This window comes from Moschus berezovskii, chromosome 7 (assembly GCF_049115385.1).
Source record: "Moschus berezovskii isolate FMDL1 chromosome 7, NW_MosBer_1.0, whole genome shotgun sequence".
NCBI classification, from domain to species: domain Eukaryota; kingdom Metazoa; phylum Chordata; class Mammalia; order Artiodactyla; family Moschidae; genus Moschus; species Moschus berezovskii.
This window is the reverse complement of record NC_142466.1, coordinates 16,677,960-16,704,232: the sequence shown is the minus strand read 5'-3', so window position 1 is coordinate 16,704,232 and position 26,273 is coordinate 16,677,960. Positions and strand designations below refer to the sequence as shown.

General features: G+C 43.7%; 2 protein-coding genes across 25 annotated transcripts in view; one reads left to right on the top strand and one right to left on the bottom strand.

Moving 5' to 3' along the window:
• LOC129557506 (spermatogenesis-associated protein 31E1-like) overlaps positions 1 to 25,799 on the top strand; it is a 171,878-nt gene extending 146,079 nt beyond the window's left edge. For 14 of the 16 annotated variants that reach the window (XM_088837859.1, XM_088837858.1, XM_088837854.1 and 11 more), the window contains 2 exons: positions 19,562 to 19,613; positions 20,176 to 25,799. In XM_088837859.1, coding sequence (XP_088693985.1) covers positions 20,406 to 25,799 — 5,394 coding nt within the window. In that variant the 5' untranslated portion in view covers positions 19,562 to 19,613; positions 20,176 to 20,405. Of the gene's footprint in view, positions 1 to 17,421; positions 18,825 to 19,561 lie in introns of those variants that run through there. The other 2 variants (XM_088837861.1, XM_088837857.1) reach the window with 2 other exon arrangements.
• The window catches only part of LOC148777270 (spermatogenesis-associated protein 31E1-like), a 172,470-nt gene that overhangs the window by 107,167 nt on the left and 39,030 nt on the right, over positions 1 to 26,273 (bottom strand). For 4 of the 9 annotated variants that reach the window (XM_088837841.1, XM_088837839.1, XM_088837834.1 and 1 more), the window contains exon 3: positions 8,377 to 8,471. The exons of the other annotated variants lie outside the window; for them this stretch is intronic. The gene's annotated coding sequence lies outside the window, so the exon portion shown is untranslated. The remainder of the gene's footprint in view (positions 1 to 8,376; positions 8,472 to 26,273) is intronic. 9 annotated transcript variants of the gene reach the window in all.

Below are 26,273 nucleotides of genomic sequence, written 5' to 3'. Positions count from 1 at the left end.
CCAAAGATGGAGAAGCTCTAAACGGTCAGCAAAAACAAGACCAGAAGCTGACTGTGGCTCAGATCATGAACTCCTTATTGCCAAATTCAGACCTAAATGGATGAAAGTGGGGAAAATCACTAGACCACTCAGGGATGATCTAAATCAAATCCCTTATACAGTGGAAGTGAGAAATAGATTTAAGGGACTAGATCTGATAGAGTGCCTGAAGAACTATGGACGGAGGCTCGTGACATTATACAGGAGGCAGGGATCAAGACCGTCCCCAAGAAAAAGAAATGCAATAAAGCAAAGTGCTTGTCTGAGGAGGCCTTACAAATAGCTGAGAAAAGAAGAGAAGAGAAAAGCAAAGTAGAAAAGGAATGATATACCCATTTGAATGCAGAGTTCCAAAGAATAGCAAGGAGAAATAAGAAAGCCTTTCTCAGCGATCAATGCAAATAGAGGAAAACAATAGAATAGGAAAGACTAGAGATCTCTTCAAGCAAATTAGAGATACCAAGGGAACATTCCATGCAAAGATGGGCTCAATAAAGGACAGAAATGCTAGGGACCTAAGAGAAGCAGAAGATATTAAGAAGTGGTGGCAAGAACACAAAGAAGAACTATACAAAAAAGATCTTCATGACCCAGATAATCATGATGGTGTGATCACTCACCTAGAGCCAGACATTCTGGAATGTGAAGGCAAGTGGGCCTTAGGAAGTAGCACTATGAACAAAGCTAGTGGAGGTGATGGAATTCCAGTGGAGCTATTTCAAATCCTAAAAGATGATGCTGTGAAAGTGCTGCACTCAATATGTCAACAAATTTGGACAACTCAGCAGTGGCCACAGGACCAGAAAAGGTCAGTTTTCATTCCAATCCCAAAGAAAGGCAACGCCAAAGAATGCTCAAACTACCACACAATTGCACTCATCTCACACGCTAGTAGAGTCATGCTCAAAATTCTCCAAGCCAGCCTTCAGCAATACGTGAACCGTGAACTTCCAGATGTTCAAGCTGGTTTTAGAAAAGGCAGAGGAAGCAGAGATCAAATTGCCAACATCCGCTGGATCATGGAAAAAGCAAGAGAGTTCCAGAAAAACATCTGTTTTTTTGCCTTGCTGACTATGACAAAGGCTTTGACCGTGTGGATCACAATAAACTGTGGAACATTCTGAAAGAGATGGGAATACCAGACCACCTGACCTGCCTCTCGAGAAATCTGCATGCAGGTCAGGAAGCAACAGTTAGAACTGGACATGGAACAATAGACTGGTTCCAAATCAGGAAAGGAGTATGTCAAGGCTGTATACTGTCACCCTGCTTATTTAACTTATATGCAGAGTGCATCATGAGAAACGCTGGGCTGGAGGAAGCACAAGCTGGAAACAAGATTGCCAGCAGAAATATCAATAACCTCAGATAGGCAGATGACACCACACTTATGGCATAAAGTGAAGAACTAAAGAGCCTCTTGATGAAAGTGAAAGAGGAGAGTGAAAAACTTGGCTTGAAGCTCAACATTCAGAAAACGAAGATCATGGCATCCGGTCCCATCACCTCATGCCAAATAGATGCGGAAACAGTGGCAACAGTGGCGGACTATTTTTCTGGGCTCCAAAATCACTGCATATGGTGATTGCACCCATGAAAACGAAAGATGCTTACTGCTTGGAAGGAAAGTTATGACCAACCTAGACAGCATATTAAAAAGCAGAGACATTACTTTCTTAACAATGATCCATCTAGTCAAGGCTATGGGTTTTCCAGTAGCCATGTATGGATGTGAGTTGGACTATAAAGAAAGCTGAGCGCAGAAGAAGTGATGCTTTTGAACAGTGGTGTTGGAGAAGACTCTTGAGCGTCCCTTGGATTGCAAGGAGATCCAACTGGTCTGTCCTAAAGAAATCACTCCTGGGTGTTGATTGGAAGGACTGGTGTTGAAGCTGAAACTCCAATACAAATGGTATAGTTACTAACATTAGTGGAATTAAAAGTAAATATTGTAGCCATGAGCTCCCACAGCAAACCAGTGTTTTTTAAACGATTGTCAAGCCTAGGAAATGAGTGACTTAGAGCATAAATCTCATTTTTCTTGTAGTCCATCAAATATAGTTATTACATTAAAGGATTTATCAGGTATGAAAATACAGCATTCAGTTTGAATTGTAGCACAGATACCTCCCTGAGATGCTGTAAGGTGGCAATGGTCCTGCAGTTGTGTAGCATTGCCTTTCTCATCATAGAGATCTCAGAATTCAATAGGCTAATATCCCGATTACTATCATTTAAAGCTTATGAAAATTGTGAAGGCTTAGATATGGTCAATTACATCCTCCAATCCCATTGAAGGCACACACACACACAAAAGCTGCTAAATGGTCAAACCAGTTGAATACAGATCTTTGACCCACTGTGGTGGTGTATTCGCTAAGTCGTGTCCGGCTCTTGCAACCCCATGGACTGTAGCCCTCCAGGCTTCTCTGTCCAAGGGATTCTCCAGGCAAAATTTGACCCACTGGGATCATACCAGTGGTAGACTGGTTGGGGTTACCTCTAATTTGTTAACATGTATGACCTAAAACTCATGGGAATCCCAGGCTACACCTTCGTATCCATCCCTGTAGATGTGAAGGCCATAAATTAGTGCCACAAATCCACTGAGTTCCATACCAATCACTCTCTAAGGGCAGAGTTCATAAAGCACCCAGCCTTGTCTCATAACTACCAGGTTGATCATTTTCAGTATGATTTAACCATTGCCTTAGCAGCAACACAGAGGAGCCTTTAAACTTAAATGACCATAGCCTGGTGTTAACCATGTAGTTCCACCCGGTAACTGTGGGAGTTTTCCTTCTAATAGATGAGAGGTTAATTTTTTTTATTGAGACTTAGTTTATCATTCCAATTGAGTTTAAATGACCCTAAGAGAAAACTTAAATCTATGGCCAGCATCAGAGCAGGTATTATTAATTGGCCAGGTGAGAGGATCCCATCTAGGAATATCATGAAGATAGAACAGAACTGAACACTCATCTAAGATCAATTTCCTAGGGGGTATCCAGTCAGAGCCCTAGAGAACAGAAATGCACCAAGGTAACCCAGAAGTACTACACACAGGTAACTGGCCACAACCAAACAATTGGATTGGGTTTTCAACTAGCACAGAATTGTGTCCATGACAGAAAACATTTGATTGATAGGCATAGGTCCAAGGAATCAACAACGTTATAAGTGATCATACGAGTCAGATTATCATCTTGGGCAAGCTGTCTACTGCTGATGTCATCTTCTTCTCATCCCAGCGTAGTGCAGTTTCCTTTATTTGAGCATTGCTTTAAGGTGAGTTTGAGGTCAGCAGGCCTCTCCATAGACCAGTCCAGCTTAGGGGCCTTTGGAAGTGGGAGTTAACCCAAGAGTAAATTTCCTTTCAATTTCCCTGGGCATTTCAGGTACTAGTTAAGAGTACCTGATAGAAAGGTTGGAGGCAGTTCCTTAAATTATGTCTTCTTCCAGTCTTGATTGCAGGCCATGTGTGAGGCATCTGATCTTCATCCACAGACAGATTACTGAGATAAGCTTCAGAAACGACCCTAGAGTGTCCTTTAATAATTCAATTAAATTTTACATTAATGTACCCTTTCTTGGCAAACACCCTCTTCCAACAACACAAGAGAAGACTCTACACATGGACATCACCAGATGGTCAACACAGAAATCAGATTGATTATATTCTTTGCAACCAAAGATGGAGAAGCTGTATACAGTTAGCAAAAACAAGACCAGGAGCTGACTGTGGCTCAGATCATGAACTCCTTATTGCGAAATTCAGACTTAAATTGAAGAAAGTAGGGGAAACCACTAGACCATTCAGATATGACCTCAATCAAATCCCTTATGATTATACAATGGAAGTGAGAAATAGATTAAAGGGACTAGATCTGATTGATAGAGTGCCTGATGAACTCTGGACGGAGGTTCGTGACATTGTACAGGAGACAGGGACCAAGACCATCCCCATGGAAAAGAAATGGAAAAGAGCGAAATGGCTGTCTGAGGAGGCCTTACAAATAGCTGTGAAAAGAAGAAGGCGAAAAGCAAAGGAGAAAAGGAAAGATATAAGCATCTGAATGCAGAGTTCCAAAGAAGAGCAAGGAGAGATAAGAAAGACTTCCTCAGTGATCAATGCAAAGAAATAGAGGAAAACAACAGAATGGGAAAAACAAGAGACCTCTTCAAGAAAATTACAGATTCCAAGGGAACATTTCATGCAAAGATGGGCTCGATAAAGGACAGAAATGGTATGGACTTAACAGAAGCAGAAGATATTAAGAAGAGGTGGCAGGAATACACAGAAGAACTGTACCGAAAAGATCTTCACGACCAAGATAGTCACGATAACGTGATCATTGACCTAGAGCCAGACATCTTGGAATGTGAAGTCAAGTGGGCCTTAGAAAGCATCACTACGAACAAACCTAGTGGAGGTGATGGAATTCCAGTTGAGCTATTTCAAGTCTTGAAAAATGATGCTGTGAAAGTGCTGCACTCAATATGCCAGCAGATATGGAAAACTCAGCAGTGGCCACAGGACTGGAAGAGGTCAGTCTTCATTCCAGTCCCAAAGAAAGGCAATGCCAAAGAATGCTCAAACTACCGCACAATTGCACTCATCTCACACGCTAGTAAAGTCATGCTCAAAATTCTCCAAGCCAGGCTTCAGCAGTATGTAAACCGTGAACTCCCAGATGTTCAAGCAGGTTTTAGAAAAGGCAGAGGCACCAGAGATCAAATTGCCAACATCCGCTGGATCATGGCGAAAGCAAGAGAGTTTCACAAAAACATCTATTTCTGCTTCATTGACTATGCCAAAGCCTTTGACTGTGTGGATCACAATAAACTGTGGAACATTCTGAAAGAGATGGGAATCCCAGACCACCTGACCTGCCTCTTGAGAAACCTGTATGCAGGTCAGGAAGCAACAGTTAGAACTGGACATGGAACAACAGACTGGTTCCAAATAGGAAAAGGTGTACGTCAAGGTTGTATATTGTCACCTTGCTTATTTAACTTCTATGCAGAGTACATCATGAGGAACGCTGGGCTGGAAGAAGCACAAGCTGGAATCAAGATTGCTGGGAGAAATATCAATAACCTCAGATATGCAGATGACACTACCCTTATGGCAGAAAGTGAAGAGGAACTCAAAAGCCTCTTGATGAAAGTGAAAGAGGAGAGTGAAAAGGTTGGCTTGAAGCTCAACATTCAGAAAACAAAGATCATGGCATCTGGTCCCATCACTTCATGGGAAATAGATGGAAAAACAGTGGAAACAGTGTCAGACTTTATATTTTGGGGCTCCAAAATCACTGCGGATGCTGATTGCAGCCATGAAATTAAAAGACGCTTGCTCCTTGGAAGGAAAGTTATGACCAACCTTGATAGTATATTAAAAAGCAGAGACATTACTTTGCCAACCAAGGTCTGTCTAGTCAAGGCAATGGTTTTTCCAGTGGTCATGTATGGATGTGAGAGTTGGACTGTGAAGAAAGCTGATCGCCAAAGAATCGATGCTTTTGAACTGAGGTGTTGGAGAATACTCTTGAGAGTCCCTTATACTGCAAGGAGATTCAACCAGTCCATTCTAAAGGAGATCAATCCTGGATGTTCATTGGAGGGACTGATGCTAAAGCTGAAGCTGCAATACTGTGGCCACCTCATGCGACGAGTTGACTCACTGGAAAAGACTCTGATGCTGGGAAAGGTTGGGGGCGGGAGGAGAAGGGGACGACGGACAATGAGATGGCTGGATGGCATCACCGACTCTGTGGACATGAGTTTGAGTGTACTCCAGGAGTTGGTGATGGACAGGGAGGCCTGGCGTGCTGTGATTCATGGGGTCGCGGAGAGTCGGACACGACTGAGCGACTGAACTGAACTGAACTGAACTGAACCCTTCCTTGGTGGCTCAGATGGTAAGGGATTTAGTGCTTTTCTAGACATGAGGAGAAGCAAGGATTTATATCATAAAATCTGTTCCTAAAAACATCCAACTATTTAAAGACCTGTCCCACCAGACTCCCTGGAGCACAGAGTGCCTCATTCCACCCTGAACTCCCTCAGGGATTGTTGAAGGTCAACAGCTATAGCAGCATGGGGTTCAATCTCCGTAGAGGCAAATGGGCAAATGCCTTCATTGTCCAGTTGTTGGCAGTGCTCTTGGTAAGTGCCAATGTGTAGTTGATAGCACCCAGTTGAAGGCAATCAGCAATAGAATGAACTGAAGTGTTTCTCGCTGGCACTCATTTTCCTAACATCCCCAAACTGTTACTGAAGTATAGCTCAAACACTTCAATTCTAAGATATTCTGAATATGTGTAGATCCATAACTGAACCACCGCTGTATTCCTGAAACCAATATGTCATCATATGAATAAATCAATTAGTGTTGTTCAGTTGCCCAGTCTTGTGTGACTCTGTGACCCCAAGGACTGCAGCACGCCAGGCCTCGCTGTCCCTCACCAACTCCCAGAGTTTGCCCAAGTTCACGTTCATTGCATCAGTGAAGCCATCCAGCCATCTCATCCTCTGACGCCCTCTTCTCCTGACCTCGATCCTTCCCAGCATCAGGGACATTTGCAATGAGCTGTCTGTTCCCATCAGATGACCACAATACTGGAGCTTCCCCTTTAGCATCAGTCCTTCCAGTGAATATTCAGGTTTGATCTCCCTTAAGATTGGTTTGATCTCCTTGCTGTCCAAGGAACTTTCAGGAGTCTTCTCCAGCACCACAGTTCAAAGGCATCAATTCTTTGGTATTCTGCCTTCTTAATGGTTCAGCTATTCCAATCAAGTTAAACTATTTATATTTTAAAAAAAGAGCCCAGGTACAAATTGCCACTTTTCTCTCTCTCTCTGCCACCATGACTGTGGAAGTTTCTGCCCAAAGGGACCCTCCACCTCACCCATGTTGGATATATAATATCAGCAGAAATAAATATGTATTTTTTTCAGGTTAAAAAAAAAACTAATATGTTCTATATTTGCAACATTCAACTTAAGGGAAAGAGCAGACTCAGTGGTGGAAATGTGTCCCAACCTGAGGCATACTTATCTCTTTATTGCGTCTTTTCAATGGACACACCCCTAAACACAAACCCAGGACCTGCACAAAGAATAGGAGAGACTTTTTAAAATGGAAAGACAACTGCATGATAAGGAAAATTAAACACAACATCACATATTTAGTGACATGTCATCCTGCCCAAATCATCAGTTAAATGTAAATATTAATCCAAATTAATTTCTGGATTGCTATCGAGAATTCTTGTAAAAGTGCCTCACTTCCTTCCTGTCATCATTTCCGTACACACAAGTCTGTCTTGCATTTTTAATTTTTCAGGATGAGATATCTACCTTAACAATTCACCAGAGAACAGTACATTGTCACCAGTTTAAGGTGGATCCAGGGGATTTTAATCAAAGTGCTTATCGAAGTCTTCATTATAAAACAACTTAAATAGGAGAGACCCCAGTGGGATATCCTCTGAAACATTCTTTGAAAACAAGTATATTTTTAATAAAGTCTGATTTTTTTTCCAATTTGTTCATATTTTTTAATTTAAAAAATTTTTAATTGGAGAATAATCACTTCACAGGATTGTGTTGGTTTCTGCCATACATTAACATGAATTCATTCAGATTTCAAGCAACTTTTGTTTTCTACATCGTGCTGAGTAGAATGATTTAAAAAAAAAGTTTGTTGCATATGCATGGGCGTGCATATTCAAATTACAGAAAGACACACATCACTATGGATTGTTATCTGATTACTGTGTGATTATTATTACCAGTATGCCTATGTGATTATGGCCAATGTTATATACAGGACTTTTATACTATAATTAAATGAGCCTCTATACTTCCCTTAGCTGAGGTTCAAGTCTTGAGAACACTGAATCACTTCCCAAGAGTTATCTGTGCCCAATTCCAAAACAGTCCTCTGAGGAGTTAGCTGTCCTTCCAGGGAAAAGGGATGGTGGGATGGGCCAACCCTAGAATCTCGGGCCTACAGTGCGTGCGTGCGTGGTAAATCGATTCAGTCAGTCCGACACTGTGCGACCCTATGAACTGAAGCGTGCCAGGCTCCTCTGTCCATGAGATTCTCCAGGTAAGAATACTTGAGTGGGTTGCATGCCCTCATCCAGATCATCTTCCTGGCCTGGGGATCGAACCCACATCTCCTGTGTCTCCTGCATTGACAGATTCATCACCTCTGTACCATCTGGGAAGCCCAGTTGTTACTGCAGACCTTCATCAAAATCTCATTACCAATAGGTGAATGAACTTAATGAATTAATGAGAGCAGAAGGAAAGCGCTCAAGGTCTCACCTAATATTCCTTTGCTGGTCCCTGCCATTGTGAGCTGCACCATGTACATTAACCCAGATGTGGAATGAAGCCATGACACTGTGGTTCCCATCAGCCTGTGAAGAAAACAAAGGTCACCCCAAGGAAAGTGATTACGGATAGAACAGACCAAGGTTTAAGAATAATATAGGTAATGAAAATTAAATACAGGGAGGATGCCCAAAACTTCAGCATCTCTGCACTGGTCCAAAATTGAATCTTGAAGACAAGAATTTTGGGTGAAGTAGCAAAGAAGAGCTTTATTGCTTTGCCAGGCAGAGGAGGACACAGTGGCCTTTTGCCTCTCAAAACTTGTGTGGCCCAACCTGGGAGGATTTAATGAGGAGTTTTATAGCAATGGTTCACGGGCAGGGTTTTTTTTTTTTTAATATATTTATTTTAATTGGAGGCTAATTACTTTACATTATTGGATTGGCTTTGCCATACATTGACATGAATCTGCCCGGGTTTTGATAGGGATTAGGGTGTGTGCAGGACCTTCGCTTCTTTAATCTGACCTCAGGTGGTTCCCTAAACTTGCTGAGTTTCTCTGGTTTCTTCAGTCTGGCCTTAAGTAGTCTTCTCTGGAATGAAGAATGCTAACATCTTCCCTTAGTTAGGGGTTTCAGTTTTGTAGAAGAGCTCAAAGACACTGTTATGTGCACCCCTTGAGGTGGAACCAGGACCCTGCTCCAAGGCTGCACTACTGTTTCTTGGCTGCTCCTCCTTTGTCTCTGCATCCCCTCCGTTCCCAATTAGAAACGATTTGAATCTGCCCTTCACGCTCAGGGAAGGTCATAGAAGCTGTGGTTCATTTCCTACAAACCAGACATGGGGGACAGAGATGCTTCCATGCCCAGGAGCTCCCCAGTGTCTCACTTGGTTTCAAGATGACTGGGGTGAGATGAAAAAATACGGTATAAACTTTTAGGCCTATATTAATTTGCTAGGGCTAGTTCATTGGAAGGACTGATGCTAAAGCTGAAACTCCAATACTTTGGCCACCTCATGCGAAGAGTTGACTCATTGGAGAAGACTCTGATGCTGGGAGGGACTGGGGGCAGGAGGAGAAGGGGACGACAGAAGACGAGATGACTGAATGGCATCACTGACTCGACGGACATGAGGTTGAGTGAAATCCAGGAGTTGGTGATGGACAGGGAGGCCTGGCGTGTTGCGATTCATGGGGTCGCAAAGAGTCAGCCTTTGTGACTCTTCAGTTCAGTCGACTGAACTGAACTGAACATAACAAAATAGCACATTCTGGGGCCTGAAACAATAGACATTCATTTCCTCACAGTTCAGGACTGGAACCCCAAGATCAGGGTGTTGCAGGGTTGGTTCTGAGGCCTCTCTCCTGGGGTTATAATGGTCTCTCGTCTGGGCTTGCATCCCTGACGTCTCTTCCCCTTGAACACAAATCATACCAATGAGGATTCTACTCTTATGACTTCATTTAACCTTAAAAGGCCCTGTCTCCAAATATAGTCATGTTGGGAGCTGGGCTTCAACATATGGATAGGGGAGGGGATGGGCACCAAGCGGCTCTTAACAGGGCCACAGAGAATTAAGAAGTAGCCACGAGATTCACTTGATTCATAGGAACAATGTTTTCCAATCTACAGTTCTTTCCTTTTTTTTTTTCGGTCTGGTTTACCAGACTAGATATCTAGAGAAATGATGGAAAAATACATCTTCCTGTCATCAAGGCATTCGTTAGGTGTATTATAACTGTCTGAAAAGATGAAGGACTGTTGGCTAAGTGCTGGTGGGGTGACTTATAACAGCCTAAGCAGGAGTGCTGAGCAAGGGACCCTCTTTGATTCAGCACACTCACCAAAACCAGAGCTCCCAGCTGGCCCTGGAGTACATATTTTATCAGGGACTTGAATGAAGACATACGATGGTAAACACAGAAGCCTTAAAGTTTTGTGTGTCTCAAGTGCTAAACAGTAAGAGATGGAGGATTACCCTAATGCTGACTTTGGCTGCACTGACAAAGGTGTGGGGTACTAGCTAATGAAGCAAGAGTGCCCCTGCACCTTAAGGAAACCAGCTGGAGAACTCTATGTAGATCTGGTCAGTGTGCCCAGACAGCCAGTCACACACCAGAGCACTTCGCCTGCGGTGGTGGGATTTGGGAATGGCACCATGTGAGGAAAGTGGAGAAAGCAAGCAATTCTCCACATCTGAAGAGCTGATCTGGGTGGACTGTTTTTACCTCTCCTGATAAGATCAGGGAGAAGGAGAAAGAACTACATATTTGCAATTGGGAGGCCTGGAACCAAGACAAGGATTCCCCACATTTAATCACTTGCAAATTGCGTTAAACAAATGACACTGCTGGTTCCACATTTTCTCACCAATAAATGGGACAATACAACCAGCAGCACTGTTTTACGATTTTACACGTCAAACTGAAAACAGTGATCAACCCCTGGGGAGGAAATTGGGATCAAAAATAGTCTAAGGGGGAGCTTGTGTCTAATGTCAACACCTGGCATTTTTACAAAGAAAATGTATTTATATGTTACTTGTATAATTAAACACGTATTTAAAATCCAGGCAGTGAATGAAGAATGTTTTTGATCAGATGAAACCAAGTAATATCTATGAAATTGCCTGTTATTACTTTAAGGCAGAATGTCGGAGAGTTTATGATGCTGACCTAGCACTGTGATTCCTGTGGACAGCCATGACAAATCAAAATCTGTGATTGCACGTATATGTGCATATACCCACAATCAGTATGGACTATGTTCATCTACACAACACACGACAAAGATACTCTAAAGAAATACACAGACATTGCACCCTGTTTCCATAGACAAATGGTGACAATGATTCTTTAATAAAGGTATGTTGGCTGCATGAATAATTCAACCATATGAGTTTAAAAAAGTCTATAATATTTCTGTACACATCTCATTAATATAGGATTATGTATTAAATCTCTAGGTGTTAGATGGTGTTTGTTCTTTTTTTATTGACACGTAACTGATCTTTAACATAATGTCAATTTCAGATTCAGGACATAGTGATTTGATATTTCTACACATTACAAAATGATCAGCACAATACGTCTAGTTACCATCTGTCACCACACAAAGACATTACAATACTGTCACCTATATTCCCCATGCTATACATTTCACCCCCAAGACTCTTTTATTTTTTAACTGAAAGTTTGTACCTTTTAATCTCCCTCAACAATTTCACTCTTCCCTTCTACCCTATGGCAACTACCTACTTATTCTCTGATCTGTAATTGTGTTTCTTGTTTTGTTATGTCTGTTCTTCTGTTTTGTTTTTAGGGCTCCAAACATAAGTAAAATCATGGGATGTTTGTGTTTTTCTGTATGACTTATTTCCCTGAGCCTAATACCCTCTGGGTCCATCCCTGTTGTTGCAAATGGCATGATTTCATTTTTTAATGATTGAGTAATGTTCCATTCTCTCTATATACTACTCATCCATTCATATATCAATGGACTCACAGACTGCTTCCATATCTTGGCTGTTGTAGATAACTCTGCAGTGAATAAGGGTGCATATATCTTTTTGAAATAGTTTTTTGTTTCCTTTGGAAAAATATACAGATGTGGAATCCCTGGATTATATGTTGTTGTTTTTGTTGTTGTTCAGTCACTAATCCATGTCCAACTCTTTGCGACACCATGAACTGCAGCATGCCAGGCTTGCCTGTCCTTTACTATCTTCCCGAGTTTGTTCAAACTCTTGTCCTTTGAATCAGTGATGCCACCCAAACATCTCATCGTCTGTTGCTCTTTCTCCTCTTGCCCTCAGAGTTTCCCAACATCATGACCTTTTCCAATGAGGTGGATCATCACATTAGGTAGAGCTTCAGCATCAGTCCTTCCAATGAATATTAAAGGCTGATATCCTATGGATTGATTGGAATGATCTCCTTGAGGTCCAAGGGGCTCTCAAGAGTCTTCTCAAGCACGACAGTTTGAAAGCATCAGTTCTTCAGTGCTCAGCCTTCTTCATGGTCCAACTCTCACATCCATACATTACTACTGAAAAAACCATAGCTTTGACTATATGGACATTTGTCAACAAAGTGATGTCTCTGCATTTTAATGCACTGTCTAGATTATACGGTAGTTCTATGCTTGGGTTTTGAGGAATCTCCATGCTGTTTTCCACAGTGGCCCCATGAATTTCCATTCCCACCAACAGTGCACAAGTGTTCCCTCTTCTCTGTATCTTTGCCAACATGCTATATGTTGTCTTTTTGATAAATCCATTTTGACAGGTGTAAGGTGACATTTCTTTGTAACTTTTTGATATAGTGATGTTGACCATCTTTTCATATGCCTTTTGTCCATCTATATGTCTTCTTTGGCAAAATGTCTATTCAGGTTCTCTGTCCACTTTTTACTTGGGTTGTTTGCTTTCTGATCTGAAATTGTAGAAGTGTTTTGTATTTTTTCGATGTCAATCCCTTATCAGATACAGTATGTGGGCATATCTTCACCCAGTCAATAGTTGGGCTTTTCATGTTGCTTATAGTTTTCTTTACTGTGTAAAGCTCACTGTGGTTTCAGGTCTTTTATCACAATCTTTAATCCAATTTGAGTTTATTTTTCTACTTAGTGTGAGAAAGTTTTAGTTATCTTCTTATAGATGTAACTGTCCAATTTTGTCAACATTGTTCATTGAAGTGGGAATCTTTACCCATTTGTATGTTCTTCCCTCCTCTGTCATAATAAATTGATCATATAAGGGTGGATTTGCTTCTGGGCTCTTTATTCTGTTCCACTGATCTACATCTCTGTGTTTGTTCCAGGACCATGCTGTTTTGATTACTGTAGCTTTACAGTATAATTTGAAATCAGTGAATGTGATATCTCCAGCTTTGTTCTTCTTTCTCAAGATTGCTTGGAGTCTCCTATTTTGGTCCACTGTAATATAGACACCTCTGTATGGCCACAAATAAAGTACAGCATAGAAGTTCAAATTCTAGAGTTTAAATAACTACCCTAAACCTTAGTGTTTTTGTAAATTGGGCAGCTTACTAACTTTCCATGTCTAAGTTTTCTTATCACCAACTGGGCAGATTAATAGCTCCCTCTTTGCTAAAAAAAATAAATGGGATTATACATGATGTACATAATACACAATGTTCCTGATACACAATAACTCTTCAATAAATGCTACTTCTTTAAAAAAAAAATAAGGATACAGGGAGAAATTTCCTAGCAAAAGCGGCCTACTTCTAAAAATAATGCATAGCTCAAATTAACATTACATCACAAGGAATTAGAAAAAGAATAATAAATAAACTCCAAGATTAGTAGAAAGAGGGAAATAAGAAAGATCAGAACAGAAATAAAATAGAGACTAAGAATACAATAAAAAGATCACTGGAATTAAGAGCTGGTTTTTTGAAAGGATAAACAAAATCGACAAATCTTTAGTTCAGTTCAGTTCAGTTCAGTCGCTCAGTCGTGTCCGACTCTTTGCGAAGCCATGAACCACAGCACGCCAGGCCTCCCTGTCCATCACCAACTCACGGAGTTCACTCAAACTCAGGTCCATCGAGTCGGTGATGCCATCCAGCCATCTCATTCTCTGTCGTCCCCGTCTCCTCCCACCCCCAATCCTTCCTAGCATCAGACTCTTTTCCAGTGAGTCAACTCGTCGCATGAGGTGCCCAGTTAGACTCATTTAAAAAGGACTGTGTAGTAGACAAAATCGGGAATTAAAAAGCAATGTAATACCTCATGCCACTGAAATACAAAGGGTCATGAAACTTTCATGATTGATTAATATGTCTACAAGTTTGACAACCTAGAAAAACTAAATAAATTCCTAGAAACATACATTTTACCAATATTAAATCATAAAGAAACAGCAAACCTAAACAGACTCATTAATACTAATGAAACTGAATCAGTAATCTAAAAACAAAAGTTATGAACTAGGAAACTTTACCTGGTGAACTCTATCAAATTTTCACAAAAGAATTAATACCAATCTTCTTAAACTTATTAAAAAACAGAAAAAGGATAAACAAAATAAAAAATGAAAGAGGAGAAATTATAACTGATATCATAGAACTTAAAAAATCATAGATTATACCACAAACCGTTATGTGTAAACAAATTGAACAGTGAGAAGAAATGAATCAGTTTCTAGAAACATGATCATCCAACACTCAATCAGGAAGAAATAGAGAATCTGAGCAGACTGATCACTAGTAGTAGGGTATAATTGAAACAGTAAACAAAACAATCCCAGCAAATAAAAGTCCTGGACTGACAGCTTCAAAGGAGAATTCAACCAAACAATGTTCACTGTACCATACAAGGCAAATTGTAATGTAAACTGATGAAGTCACTATGGAAAACAATATGGAGATTCCTCAAAAAATTTAAAATAGAACTACCATTTTATTCAGCAATTTCATTTCTGGGCATTTATCTGAAGAAAATGAAAACACTATTTAAAAAAATATATATGCACTGCTATGTTCATTGTAGCTGATATTTACAGTATTATTTACAGTAGCTGATATATGCAAGCAACCTAAGTTCCCACCAATAGATGACTGGAGAAAGATATGGTATGTGAGTGTGTCTGTGTGCGCGCGCATGTGTATGTGCATATTACTCAGTAATAAAAAAATGAAATCTTGCCATTTGCGATAACCTGGTGGACCAGAGGGATGCAAAGTGACAAAAGTCAGAGAAAGATAAATATTTTATTGGATTATTTACATGAGGAATCCAAAAACAAAACTATAGACAAATATAACAAAACAGAAACACATTTGTATATACAAAGAACAAAGAAGTGATTGCCAGAAGAGGTTCAAAGAAGAGAAATGGTGAGGGTACAAATTTCTGGTTGGATAATAAATGTCATACAGATGGACATTTATTCTGGTTGGAGTCACAGGTATGAAACTGTACAATGTGGGGAATATAATCAATAATTAGGTAATACCTCTGTATTACTGATTGTAATGAACTTAACATTGGGATCATTTTGAAATGTCTAGATATATCGAATCACTGTTTTGTAAAAGAGGAACTAATATAGTGTTCAGGGCAGTTATACTTCAAAAACAAACAAAATCTCATAGAAAAAGAGAACAGATTTGAACTTGCCAGAGGTGGGGAGTACGTGGAGGGAGAAATTAGACAAAGGCAGTCAAAAGGTGCAAATTTTCAGTTTCAAGATAAATACAAACTCTGGATGTAATGTCCAATATGGCAACTATACTGAACACTACTTCCCTGGTGGCTCAGATGGTAAAGAACCTACCCACAATGCAGGAGACCTGGGTTCGATCCCGGGGTTGGAAAGATCCCCAAGAGAAGGGAAAGGCTATCCACTCCAGTATTCTTGCTTGGAGAATTCAAGAGACAGAGGAGCCTGGAGAGTTAAATCTATGGGGTCTCAGAGTCGGACATGACCTAGCGCCTGAGCACACACAGCACATGACCTGACTGAGAGCCTCCCCAGAAACCCAAGAAGCCTGTGTCTCTCTACCTTCTTCCTCAATCCTACACCAAGTGGCTAGGTCTCCCACTAAGAAGCTTGTCCTTGAAAGGGGTATGACTACCTACTTTCCCAGCTTCCAGTCATCCTACCTCCATGTGCTGACTGGGATTCTCCCCTTTGGGACACTGATGGGCCCTTGAATATCCTCAACTACTGTGAGGTACCAAGAACAAAGAGTGTGGCTGAAAAAGACCCACAAAATTTGTGAAACAATCAAGAACCCAGGCTGAGCTGATTGGTGAGTCTCACCTTCAATGTGAAACTACTCTGTCAAGACTGGGAGAGGTGGCTATCTTATCTAATGTGCAAAACCAAGAGAGAGAGTGAGGGAAATTAAATAAACAGAGGACAACGTTCCAAGAGAAAAAAAGTAAATAAAGATCAGAAACAGTCCATATTCATATGAAGAGAAGTGATTTACCTGATACAGAGTTTGAAATAATTGTTTAAAAGATGTTCACCAAGATCAGGAGAACAATATGTGAACAAAGCAGGAATTTCAATGAAGAGATAGAAAAAAAGAAATTATTTTTAAGTACCAAACAGAAGCCACAAATGTGAAGGATACAGCAACTGGACTGAAAAATTCAATAGAGGGATTCAACAGTAGACTAGTGGAAGAAAGAATCAATAAACTTGAGGGCAAAACTGTGGGATTTACCTCATCAGAGAAAAAGAAAAAAGAATAAAAATAGTGAAGTTAAGGACACTAAATTAAGGGACAGCATCAAGTGGACCTACGATATGAATTATAAGGGAGAAAGGAAAAGAGGCACACAAGGGGCAGAAAGTTAATTCAAAGAAACAATACTCAGCAAATCTGTCATTCAGAATTGAAGGAGACACTGAATTTTCCAGACAAGCAAATGTCCATCACCATTAGATCAGTCTACTAGGAAATGTTAAAAAGAGTTCTACAAGCTGAAATGAAAAGATGCTAATTAGGAAAAGGAAAATATATCAAAGTATAAAACTCCCTGGGACAGATAAATACCCAGTTAAAATCAGAAAACTCTAGTGTTGAAATGGTGGTGAGTAAAGCATTTATATACCACATATAACTCACATATCACTTATAAAATCAGTATGAAGGTCAAAACATTAAAAAATCCAACTAACGAAACCTGCAAGATGGACTAAAGGAGCCATGCATGAAGAGTTAGATGAAAATATGATACTCAAAAGAGACACGCAATAAATAGCTGGAAATTATTTTTAGAAAGGAAACTAATATAAATCCTAGAATTGAAAACTATACTTATTAAAATGAAAAATGGGATCAATAGCACACTTGAGATGGTAGCAGAAAGAATCCATAAACTTGAAGATGAATTCAGGAAATCAAAGTAAAAAACAAAGAGAAAAGATGTTGAGGGAAAACGATCTATGGCATCCATTCAGCACACCATCAGATGTGGAAGGAAAAAGACTCTCAGAAAGAAGGGAGAGAAAGGGGAGGAAATAAAATTACTTATAGGCAGAATGGCTGAATATTTATAAAATTTTGATGAAAAACACTCTCCAGATTCAGAGTTCACCTCTAGAAAAATGAAAGGAAACAGATGCACTCTGAGACACATTTTGGTCAAACTGTGGAAAAACAAAGGAAAAGTCTTGAAAGTAGCTGGAGAAAAAATGTTCTCCATACATGCTGCTGCTGCTGCTGCTAAGTCGCTTCAGTCGTGTCCGACTCTGTGCGACCCCATGGACAGCAGCCCACCAGGCTCCTCTGTCCAAGGGATTCTCTAGGCAAGAATACTGGACTGGGTTGCCGTTTCCTTCTCCTCTCCATATATGAGGAGACCACAGTAAGATTAATCACTGACTTCCAGTCAGAAACGGCAGAGGGAAGGCTGTGAGATGCCATATTAAAAGATCTGAAAGAAAAAACTGTCACCCAAGGATTCCATGTCTATTAAATCTATGCTTCAGAAAAGATGGAAAAATAAAAATATTCCCAGATAAACAAGAGTCTGGGAGAATTGACTGCTAGCAGTCCCACTTATAACAAATACTGAAAGATAACGTTTGAACTGGAAAAAAAACCAAAAAACAAACAAAAAAAAAGGCTTTGTTCCTAGATTTGAAACTACTGGACTGATTTGTTTAAAGGATGTATGTGTATCTGTACAGAGTGCTCCAAAACTTTTTGTTCAGTGTGTTGAGTTCAGAAAACAAGGATGCTGGAAAATTATGAAAAACTTACTCTGAAGGTTTATTTCAATTTGCTTTATATCTCATAGCCTTGTAAACTTCAAATAATTTTTAACTAATTTTTAGTTCCTGGTAGTTGCATATAGTAAACATTAACTGAAATTTTAAAAAAATATCATAAAAGTAAAAATACCTATGATTAACCAAAGTCACAGGGAGAACTCCAGATTTTTTAAAGTATTGATGGGACTCAAGCAATGTTATCAAAGGAACCTGGAATTCTCTGAGTTCTAGGTGGAAAGAAGCAACACTGGACTAATGTCTCTAAGAGGATAAGAAGGTAGGATGGGAAGGCTCAGAGGAAGGGAGATGAATGAAGCTGGGGGGCTGGACGGTTAGGGAGGGGCTATAGTCCAGCCTCCTCCTCTGCTAATCCCTCTTACCCTCAAGGGCCCTTTGTGAACAGACCACATCTCTTATGATGTGAGCCTAGTACTTTAGTCCCCAAGTGCACACCCTGTGCTCAGTTGCCTGAGGGCAGCAGTATGATTCAGATGAAGGAGAATCCTCTCTTTTCTCTGAAAAGCACTGATACTTGGATGAACTCCAGCTCCCCTTTCGGGGCGATCGATATCATCCTCGCCTTCCTGTGTGGACTGGGGCTCTTTTACCTGATCCTTCCCTACCTGGAGAAAAACCCATCCTTTCCTCCCCCTAGGAAACATGGAGACATCAGAAAGGTAAGGAACCCTTGGTCCAGACTCACAAGCATATAAAATATTTTTTATTATCTACTTTTAATATCTACTTTTCTGAATCACCCAGAGATTCCTGAGGTGGGAAAGAAAAGAACATCTATTTTCAAGGAAGAATAGAACATCGTGCCTCTAGCGACAAACCACGCTGGGCAGGACATAGAGTGAACACTAGGATTTCTACCCAAAGATCTCAGATCAGTTGTCCAGGGGTCGTAGGGGCTCCAGGGCATGTCCCAAACACAGTGACCAGGGGTTGAGGATTGGATACTTAGTTCAATCTCAGGCAGAGGACAGGACTCTAAGCACTAGTTCAGCAGCTGTGAACAGTGTCTCAGGGCTGCTCTTCTGGCAGTATTGAAGCTCCAAGAGCCTCAGAGCAGGGACGGGGGGTGGGGCTGGCATTAAGAAGCAGAGATCTACCTGACGAAGCTAAGATTCACCCATAGTCTGAGAATGTGTGTGTTTCTTGAGCACAAGAACAGTGACGAAAGAAGCACAGAGTGCATCTCACATTGAAAATCATCTTTTGTTCTTCAAAGAAGGAAAACAGAAAATATTTTATCCACTTGAAAAATGAGTGAAAGGAAAGAAAAATCACAGACCTGTCAGTGAAATGTAGATAGTCATATTATATGTGGACACTAGTGCCTGCTGCTTCTCTAGGGAGAGGAGACTGAGATTTGGGTCTTAAGCCGTCATTTCTTCTCTCTCTCTCTCAGCATCGAAAGGAACGAAGGGGAAGCAGCAGCAAGCGAAATAGAGCTTCTAAAGGTGAGTTCTGACTTCCAGACATGAGTGCCCCAAGTGTTAGTCCCCACCTCTCTCTCCGTGAGGCCCAGTTCCACAGACTCTGAGGGCGGCCAGTGGCAGGACTTCTCCCTTGAGAAACAGAACCCCCAGGGAGGCTTCTGGGAAGGAGAGCAGGATCCAGATACGCCCCAGATTCCATGTGTAGAATGTAGCTGTGAGAGGCCTGGAAAAGGCTCTGTACCAAATGGGCCTGAGGGCTGCACTGGATTGGGAAGTGAGCCCTCCAGGACACGTAGGACACATGGTTTAACTTTGCTCAGATTCAACTGCAAAGTGATGCCTGCCCATTTCACCTACAGGCAGGTTGTGAGGGCAGCAAGGAGTAAAGGATATGGAAAAACTTTTAAGTGGTAAACCCTTTCAGGCGCTTCACCATCACTGTCAGGGATTATGTGGTGTTGGACACTGGTGCTTGGGCTCCAATCTCCCAATGGTGTCCCCTTAACGAGACAGTGCACTCAACTTCCTATAAGACCCCTAGGCTCCTATCTTCACCACCATGACCCAGTCTGCTGATTTCCAGCTTGCAGAGATACCCTGGAAGCACTGGAAGAGGTCAGGGACCTGACTTCACTCCTGCAAAGGTAGAGAATCTACCCTTTCTTTCTAGGGGGTTCTTCTAGAGCCTATGGTATGAACCCAGGGATACTGGCAGCCTGGGGCTGAGCTGGGAGGAGGAGTCCCAGGGGCGGGGTATGGCTATCATCCTGTGGTGAGGAACAGCAGGAGCACTGTGAAGTCAGCACTGGGGCCATGCAGGGCTGTGGGGTGCAGCTGCCCACCCCTGCCTGGCCTGTCTGGTCTTCCTGGCCTGGCAGCTCCCAGCTGAAGCTTGTTCTTCATGTCTCCTGCAGACACCTGGGGAGGTTCCCCGACAAGGGCAGCTTTCACCGGGTCCCAGGTCAAGATTCACCTGGTGAGCTTTGCAAAGCAGTTCCTGCTGGAGCCCACCAACCATGCAGGGAAGAGGCAGCTCCCACCATTTCCCCAGCTCCTCTGACCAAGCAGCCTCTACCGTGTGCTTCTACCACGGTAGAAGTTTCCACTTGCTCAGAGTCATACCTGAGTGCCTGTCCAACACCAGAGCCTTTATTTCCCCTGGGCAGCCTTTCACCCTGGCCACTGGCTCTTTCCCCTTCCCCACAAGGCCCCCCTCGTGAGAGAGCCTGCCCTCTACCTCCAGCACCCTGCTCTGCCCCCAAACCATCAGGCTCCATGATGAGTCTCACTCAGGGTGACTCTACATCACTCGCACTGGGCACCATCCGACACAGGTCATCTCCACACTCCCCTTGGAGACCAGCCGTCTCAGGGCTTGACCATTCAAACAGTCCTGGATCAGCCCTGGCCTGGTGGCAGGAAGCAGCCAAAGCGTGGAGCTTCTCCACCTTGACACACTTAGAGTCCCAGAAAGAAAGTCGTCCCCTCTACCCACCAGAGGCCTCATTCTGGGGACAGCCCAGAAACAGGCAGGTAGAGGCTGGGAGCCTCGCTTTTATCAACCCTGATGTCCAGGAACTGCTGGGAAAACTAATCACCAGGAGAGTGGAACTGAAGTTTTGGAAGGAGAAAGAAAAGGAGGAGGAGGCAGACTACCACCTGACTTCTTTGGGGAATAGGATCGAGTCACTGGGTCACAAACAGCACACCTTGGGTCACCAACACTTCTGGAACATAAAAGGCAAATATGAACAGCTGCTGGGTTCTGAGAAACCCCGACATCCTGACACTTTGCGGGACTGTCTACAGAAGACATGCAGCCAGCTCTTCTGGGGTCTCCCCTTTCTCCACAGTGAGTCTCTCGTAGCTGCTGTCACAGTACCTGGGTCAGCTCTAGAGTTATGCCCCGTCTTATTTAATGAACGCTCTGAAGCCAAACCGTTCCATACTCCAGCTAAAGTAACTTCACAACTGTCATTGGCCAAGCACTCGACCCACCGTGTGGCCCAGGCTCAACCTCAATCCTTGACTCCAACCATGCCCCAGTTGCAGCCATCACCTCTGGGTCACATGGAGACCCAGGACCAACTCCTACCCTTGGCTCCAGTCATGCCCCAATGTCAACCATCATCTGAAGTTTCCATAGAGACCCAGTCCAGCACCCAAATCTTGCCTTCAACCATGCCTCACTCTCACCCACCAACTCGGGCTCACACGGAGATCCAGGCCCGACCCCAACTGTTGGCTCCAACCATGCCTCACTTTCAGCCACCATCTCTGACTCACATGGAGCCCCAGGCCCGCCCCCCACGGTGGACTCCAGGCATGCCCCAAATTCAACCACCACCTCGAGCTCACACGGAGACCCAGGCCCGACCCCAACTCTTGGCTCAAACCATGGCCCATTTTCAACCACCACCTCGGGCTCACACGGAGACCCAGGCCCGACCCCAACTCGTGGCTCAAACCATACCTCATTTTCAACCACCACTTCGGGCTCACATGGAGAACCAGGCCCGACCCCAACTCGTGGCTCAAACCATGCCCCATTTTCAACCACCACTTCGGGCTGACATGAAGACCCAGGTTCCACCCCTACTCCAGACTCCACCCACGTCCCAGTGTCAACCACCACAACCTCAAGCTCACATGGACATTCAGGACCAATCCCTACCTTGGACTCCAAACGTGCCCCAGTTTCAACCACCTGTCCGGACTCACATGGAGACCCAGGCCCGATCCCTACCCTGGACGTCAACCATGCCTCAATGTCCACCACCATCTGAGGTTTCCATGGAGATCCAGGACCACCAACAACCCTCAACTCCAACCATGCCCCAGTTTCAACCACCACCTCGAACTCACATAGACACCCAGGTCCAATCCCAACTCTTGGCTCAAACCTTGCCTCACATTCAAGCACCACTGCAGGACCACATGGAGACCCAGGTTCCACCCCTACTCTGGACTCCATCCATGTCCCAGTGTCAACCACCACAACCTCAAGCTCACATGGAGACCCAGGTCCAACACCTAAGCTGGACTCCAAACATGCCCCAGTTTCAACCACCTGTTCGGGCTCACATGGAGACTCAGGCCCAATCCCTACCTTGGGGAGGTAGAGGTCAGGCAACGATGCCTCAATGTCCACCACCATCTAAGATGTCCATGCAGGTCCCGGACCACCACCAACCCTCAACTCCAACCATGCCCCAGTTTCAACCACCTCCTCGGGCTCACATGGAGATTCAAGCCCAACCGATACCCTTGAGTCTAAACATCCCTCACTGTCAGCCATCTTCTCGGGCTCATATGGAGATCCAGGCCCAACCCGAATCCTTGACTCCAAACATACCCCGATATCATCCACGACCTCAGGCTCAGTTAGAAACCACTGTCCATCCATCGCCCTCTCGCCTAGTCCAGTCATCATCGTCTCAACACCAGATTGGGTCCGTTGAAACATCTTGCCCTACAGTCCAAAATAAGCCATCATCTTGCAGTTCAAATGCTGTTGAACAGCTGGAATATCACTTTTGGAAAAAACAACTAGAAAGAGAGAGAATTTTACCCTCTTCAGTTAAAAATTCTCAGCAAGTCTTTAGCCAGGTCACTCCTAACCTACCCCAGGAGACCAGGTCCTCCCAGGCCCACAGTTCTGTCTCCATCCTTCCTGGGTGTCTGATCAGCCCTGAGGTTCGCGAGAAACTGGAGCACCACATTTCCAACAGGTTCATGCAGCAACAGACTGGCCTGCCCTACAGAATCCAAGCATCTCAGAAACTGATGCAGCCTCAGGATCAATACCCAAGGCCTTGTCAGGCACAGGGCAGGCAGTGGCGCTCAAGATCCTCTGCAGGTCTAGGCAAAAGGAGACACGATGCACAAAAGATGAGGTCCAAGTGCCCAGCACAAATCCAACCAGGGAGAGACCTGCGCCGTGATATAGGGCAGAGTGTGGGGAAGATCGTGAAAGATCTGTACATGGTCTCAGCCAACCCTCCAGTGAAGGACCCAAGAGCAACACCCGAGTCAGAAAGAGTGCTGAGCCCAGACAAGAAGCATCCAGAAGTCTCAAGAGTCCTTACAGAGAGGAAGGCAGAGGAAATCTGCGAGAGAGAGAGCCCTGTGAACTTCTATCATTCAAGGCTTGCTGACAACCTTGTTTTAAACATTCTGGGAGAAACAAATGCTCCCATGAAGACAGAAAGTACGCAGTCCTCTCAGGATGGGAAAGCCTCCATGATCACCTCCCGTGAGTCTCTTGTCCTCGGTCCATATACTGAGCAGGAGCTGGAAGCACATATAATAAGGTTTCAGGTGAGGCACAGGTGGAGCCTACTCTTCAAAGTCCTTAAGTTCATATTTTGCTTAAAGCTGAAAAAGGTTCAAAGGCCCTGTCTGAAGGCCACCTGTGAATCTGGAGACCACTCAACAGCCCTTTTAACCAAGGGCTTGGGAAAACATCCTCAATCCCATGCAGGAGAGAAACTGATAACAACAGAGGCAGTTGCCCCACTGGAGAGTGCCCTCCCTGTCCCTGTCCCCTCACGGGCGACTGAGAACACCCGGGGGCACCTGGGAGGACCCACACCTGGTGACACCCATAAGCCCTCAGAGGTCCCTCTGACTGGACAGGAAAACAAACCATGTTCTCAGGCCCCCAAATATAACTTTGTGAGCAGAATGTGGCACAGTGAGTCTGTTGTGGAGACTGAGAAAGGCAGCCTGGAGCCAAGTCCAAGTCCAGCAACGGCCAGGAATGAGCCACAGAAGGAAACTAGAGGGCAGGCCTCCCCAGAATCTTCCTCTAATGTCATAGTTGTGGACCTCGATGAATGGTCCCCATCTTCCAGGGCCCAAGAAGTTGTGGAGGGAGACTCGGCTGGGAAGGGCACCAGGGAACCTAGTGTGCAGGTCAACCCCCTAGACATCAATATGGATCTCAGGAGATCATGGTCTCCAAGGTCCAATAAAAGCCCCTCACTGAATACAAAATCTGTTGCCTCAAATACAGAAGATCTACTCTTTGAGACACAGTTTCTCAAGCGTGAGTCTCAAGGGTTCACTGACCAGCAGGATCAGGCTCAAGGCCGAGCCACCAGTGTGCTCCTTCAAGACTGTGAAACTGGTGTACTTCTTCAAGACTGTGCCACTGATACACTTCTCAAAGATTGTCACTCAAATATGTTTCTTGCTGCAAACATCTTGGCTTCTCAGGAATCTCTCTCCTATTCTCAGATCTTATCCAGTAGAGACAAGTCCAATTCCCAAAAGCTCTGTCATGCCTCATCAAGTGAAGGGAGCAGCCAGGGGCACCAGGTGGACATGAGGCGACAGCTCAAATATAAGAGACAGGGCAAGAAGTCTGCCCCCAAGGATGGGAGAGAGAAATATACAGGGCCCAAATTAAGACAGATTAAAAAAGGACTGGCAGAACGGAGGGCTTACCAAGCCCAAGGGATGAGCCATCCTGGCCAGAAAAAAGAATCAACAGAGTCCCCACGAAGCCAGTTTCGACAGGTAATCCTAAAGAAGAGACACGTTCCATCGGAAAGCCACTTCAAAGAAAGGATTAGGCTCCTTCTGCAGTGGATTTTCCCCAAGAAATGCAGACAACCAGAAGAGACCCTGCAGAAAGGTAAGCCTGAAATAGCCACTGTCCAGAGCCAAGAATCAATCAAAAGCAAATCTACCATAGACAGCAGGGCTATTGAGGCTCAGACTCTCATGACAGCTGTTGGACAGATCCTAAAGAAGATGGTGTTTCACCATGGACCTTATGCCACGGAGGTAAATTGGTACCAAGCAGAATTCCAGGACCCAATAGGTCCACATTACTGCCAGCACAGAATTCTCTCCTACCAAGAACAAAGGAGAATGAGGAGAGATACACCCCATTATCACCAAGCTATCCCGATGGGCCGTAGCTTTTCAAATAAGAGTAAGTGGACCAGTCCCAGGGACAGCAAGTGGGCCTTCTCACCAAGGGAGCCAGGTCCCCCTCCAGGCAGAGCCTGCCCACATGGATCAAGACTGACAAGCGTCCCAGGCCATCCCCTCCACTGTCCAAGGCACGGTCTCCTTCAGAAATATACCTCTTCTGGTGAATCGGAACACGCTTTTCACAGCATTCCACGTAGGAAAACTCTTCACCAAGAAAAAAATGCATGCCATGCAGATAAATACATTCTTCTGTCACGTTAGTACATCCTTAATGTGCTAACGGCTTCTTCCTACGAGAAATTTTCTTTCATGAAATAAATGGTTCTTTCTCATGAGCAGGGGTAGTAGCCTGTCTATGCCTCACTGAGCGGGATGGAAGGCATCAGGGTCCACTCTTCCCAGGTGCCTGCTTTGACTTCCACATGGGATGGGGCCATGGAGGGAGGTTGACCCCAGCATGGATACTCACCCTCACCCCAATTCCATAACTGCACCTTCTGTTTCCATAATACCAGCATTATAGAAACAAGCAACACCACTGAGGACATGTCACGGTGAACTAAACCTAAAGACCTCCCCCTTCTCAGGATCCTGCTCACTTCTATCCTACTCTCTCTCCACCTGGACTCTGTGCAGCTGGCAGAGGAGGTGTGCTCAGAAGCTGAAACTCCCCTCAGGCTCAGGAAGTGTCAGGGACAAACTCACTCGTCAGAACAAGGAGCGGAGTCCAGATGT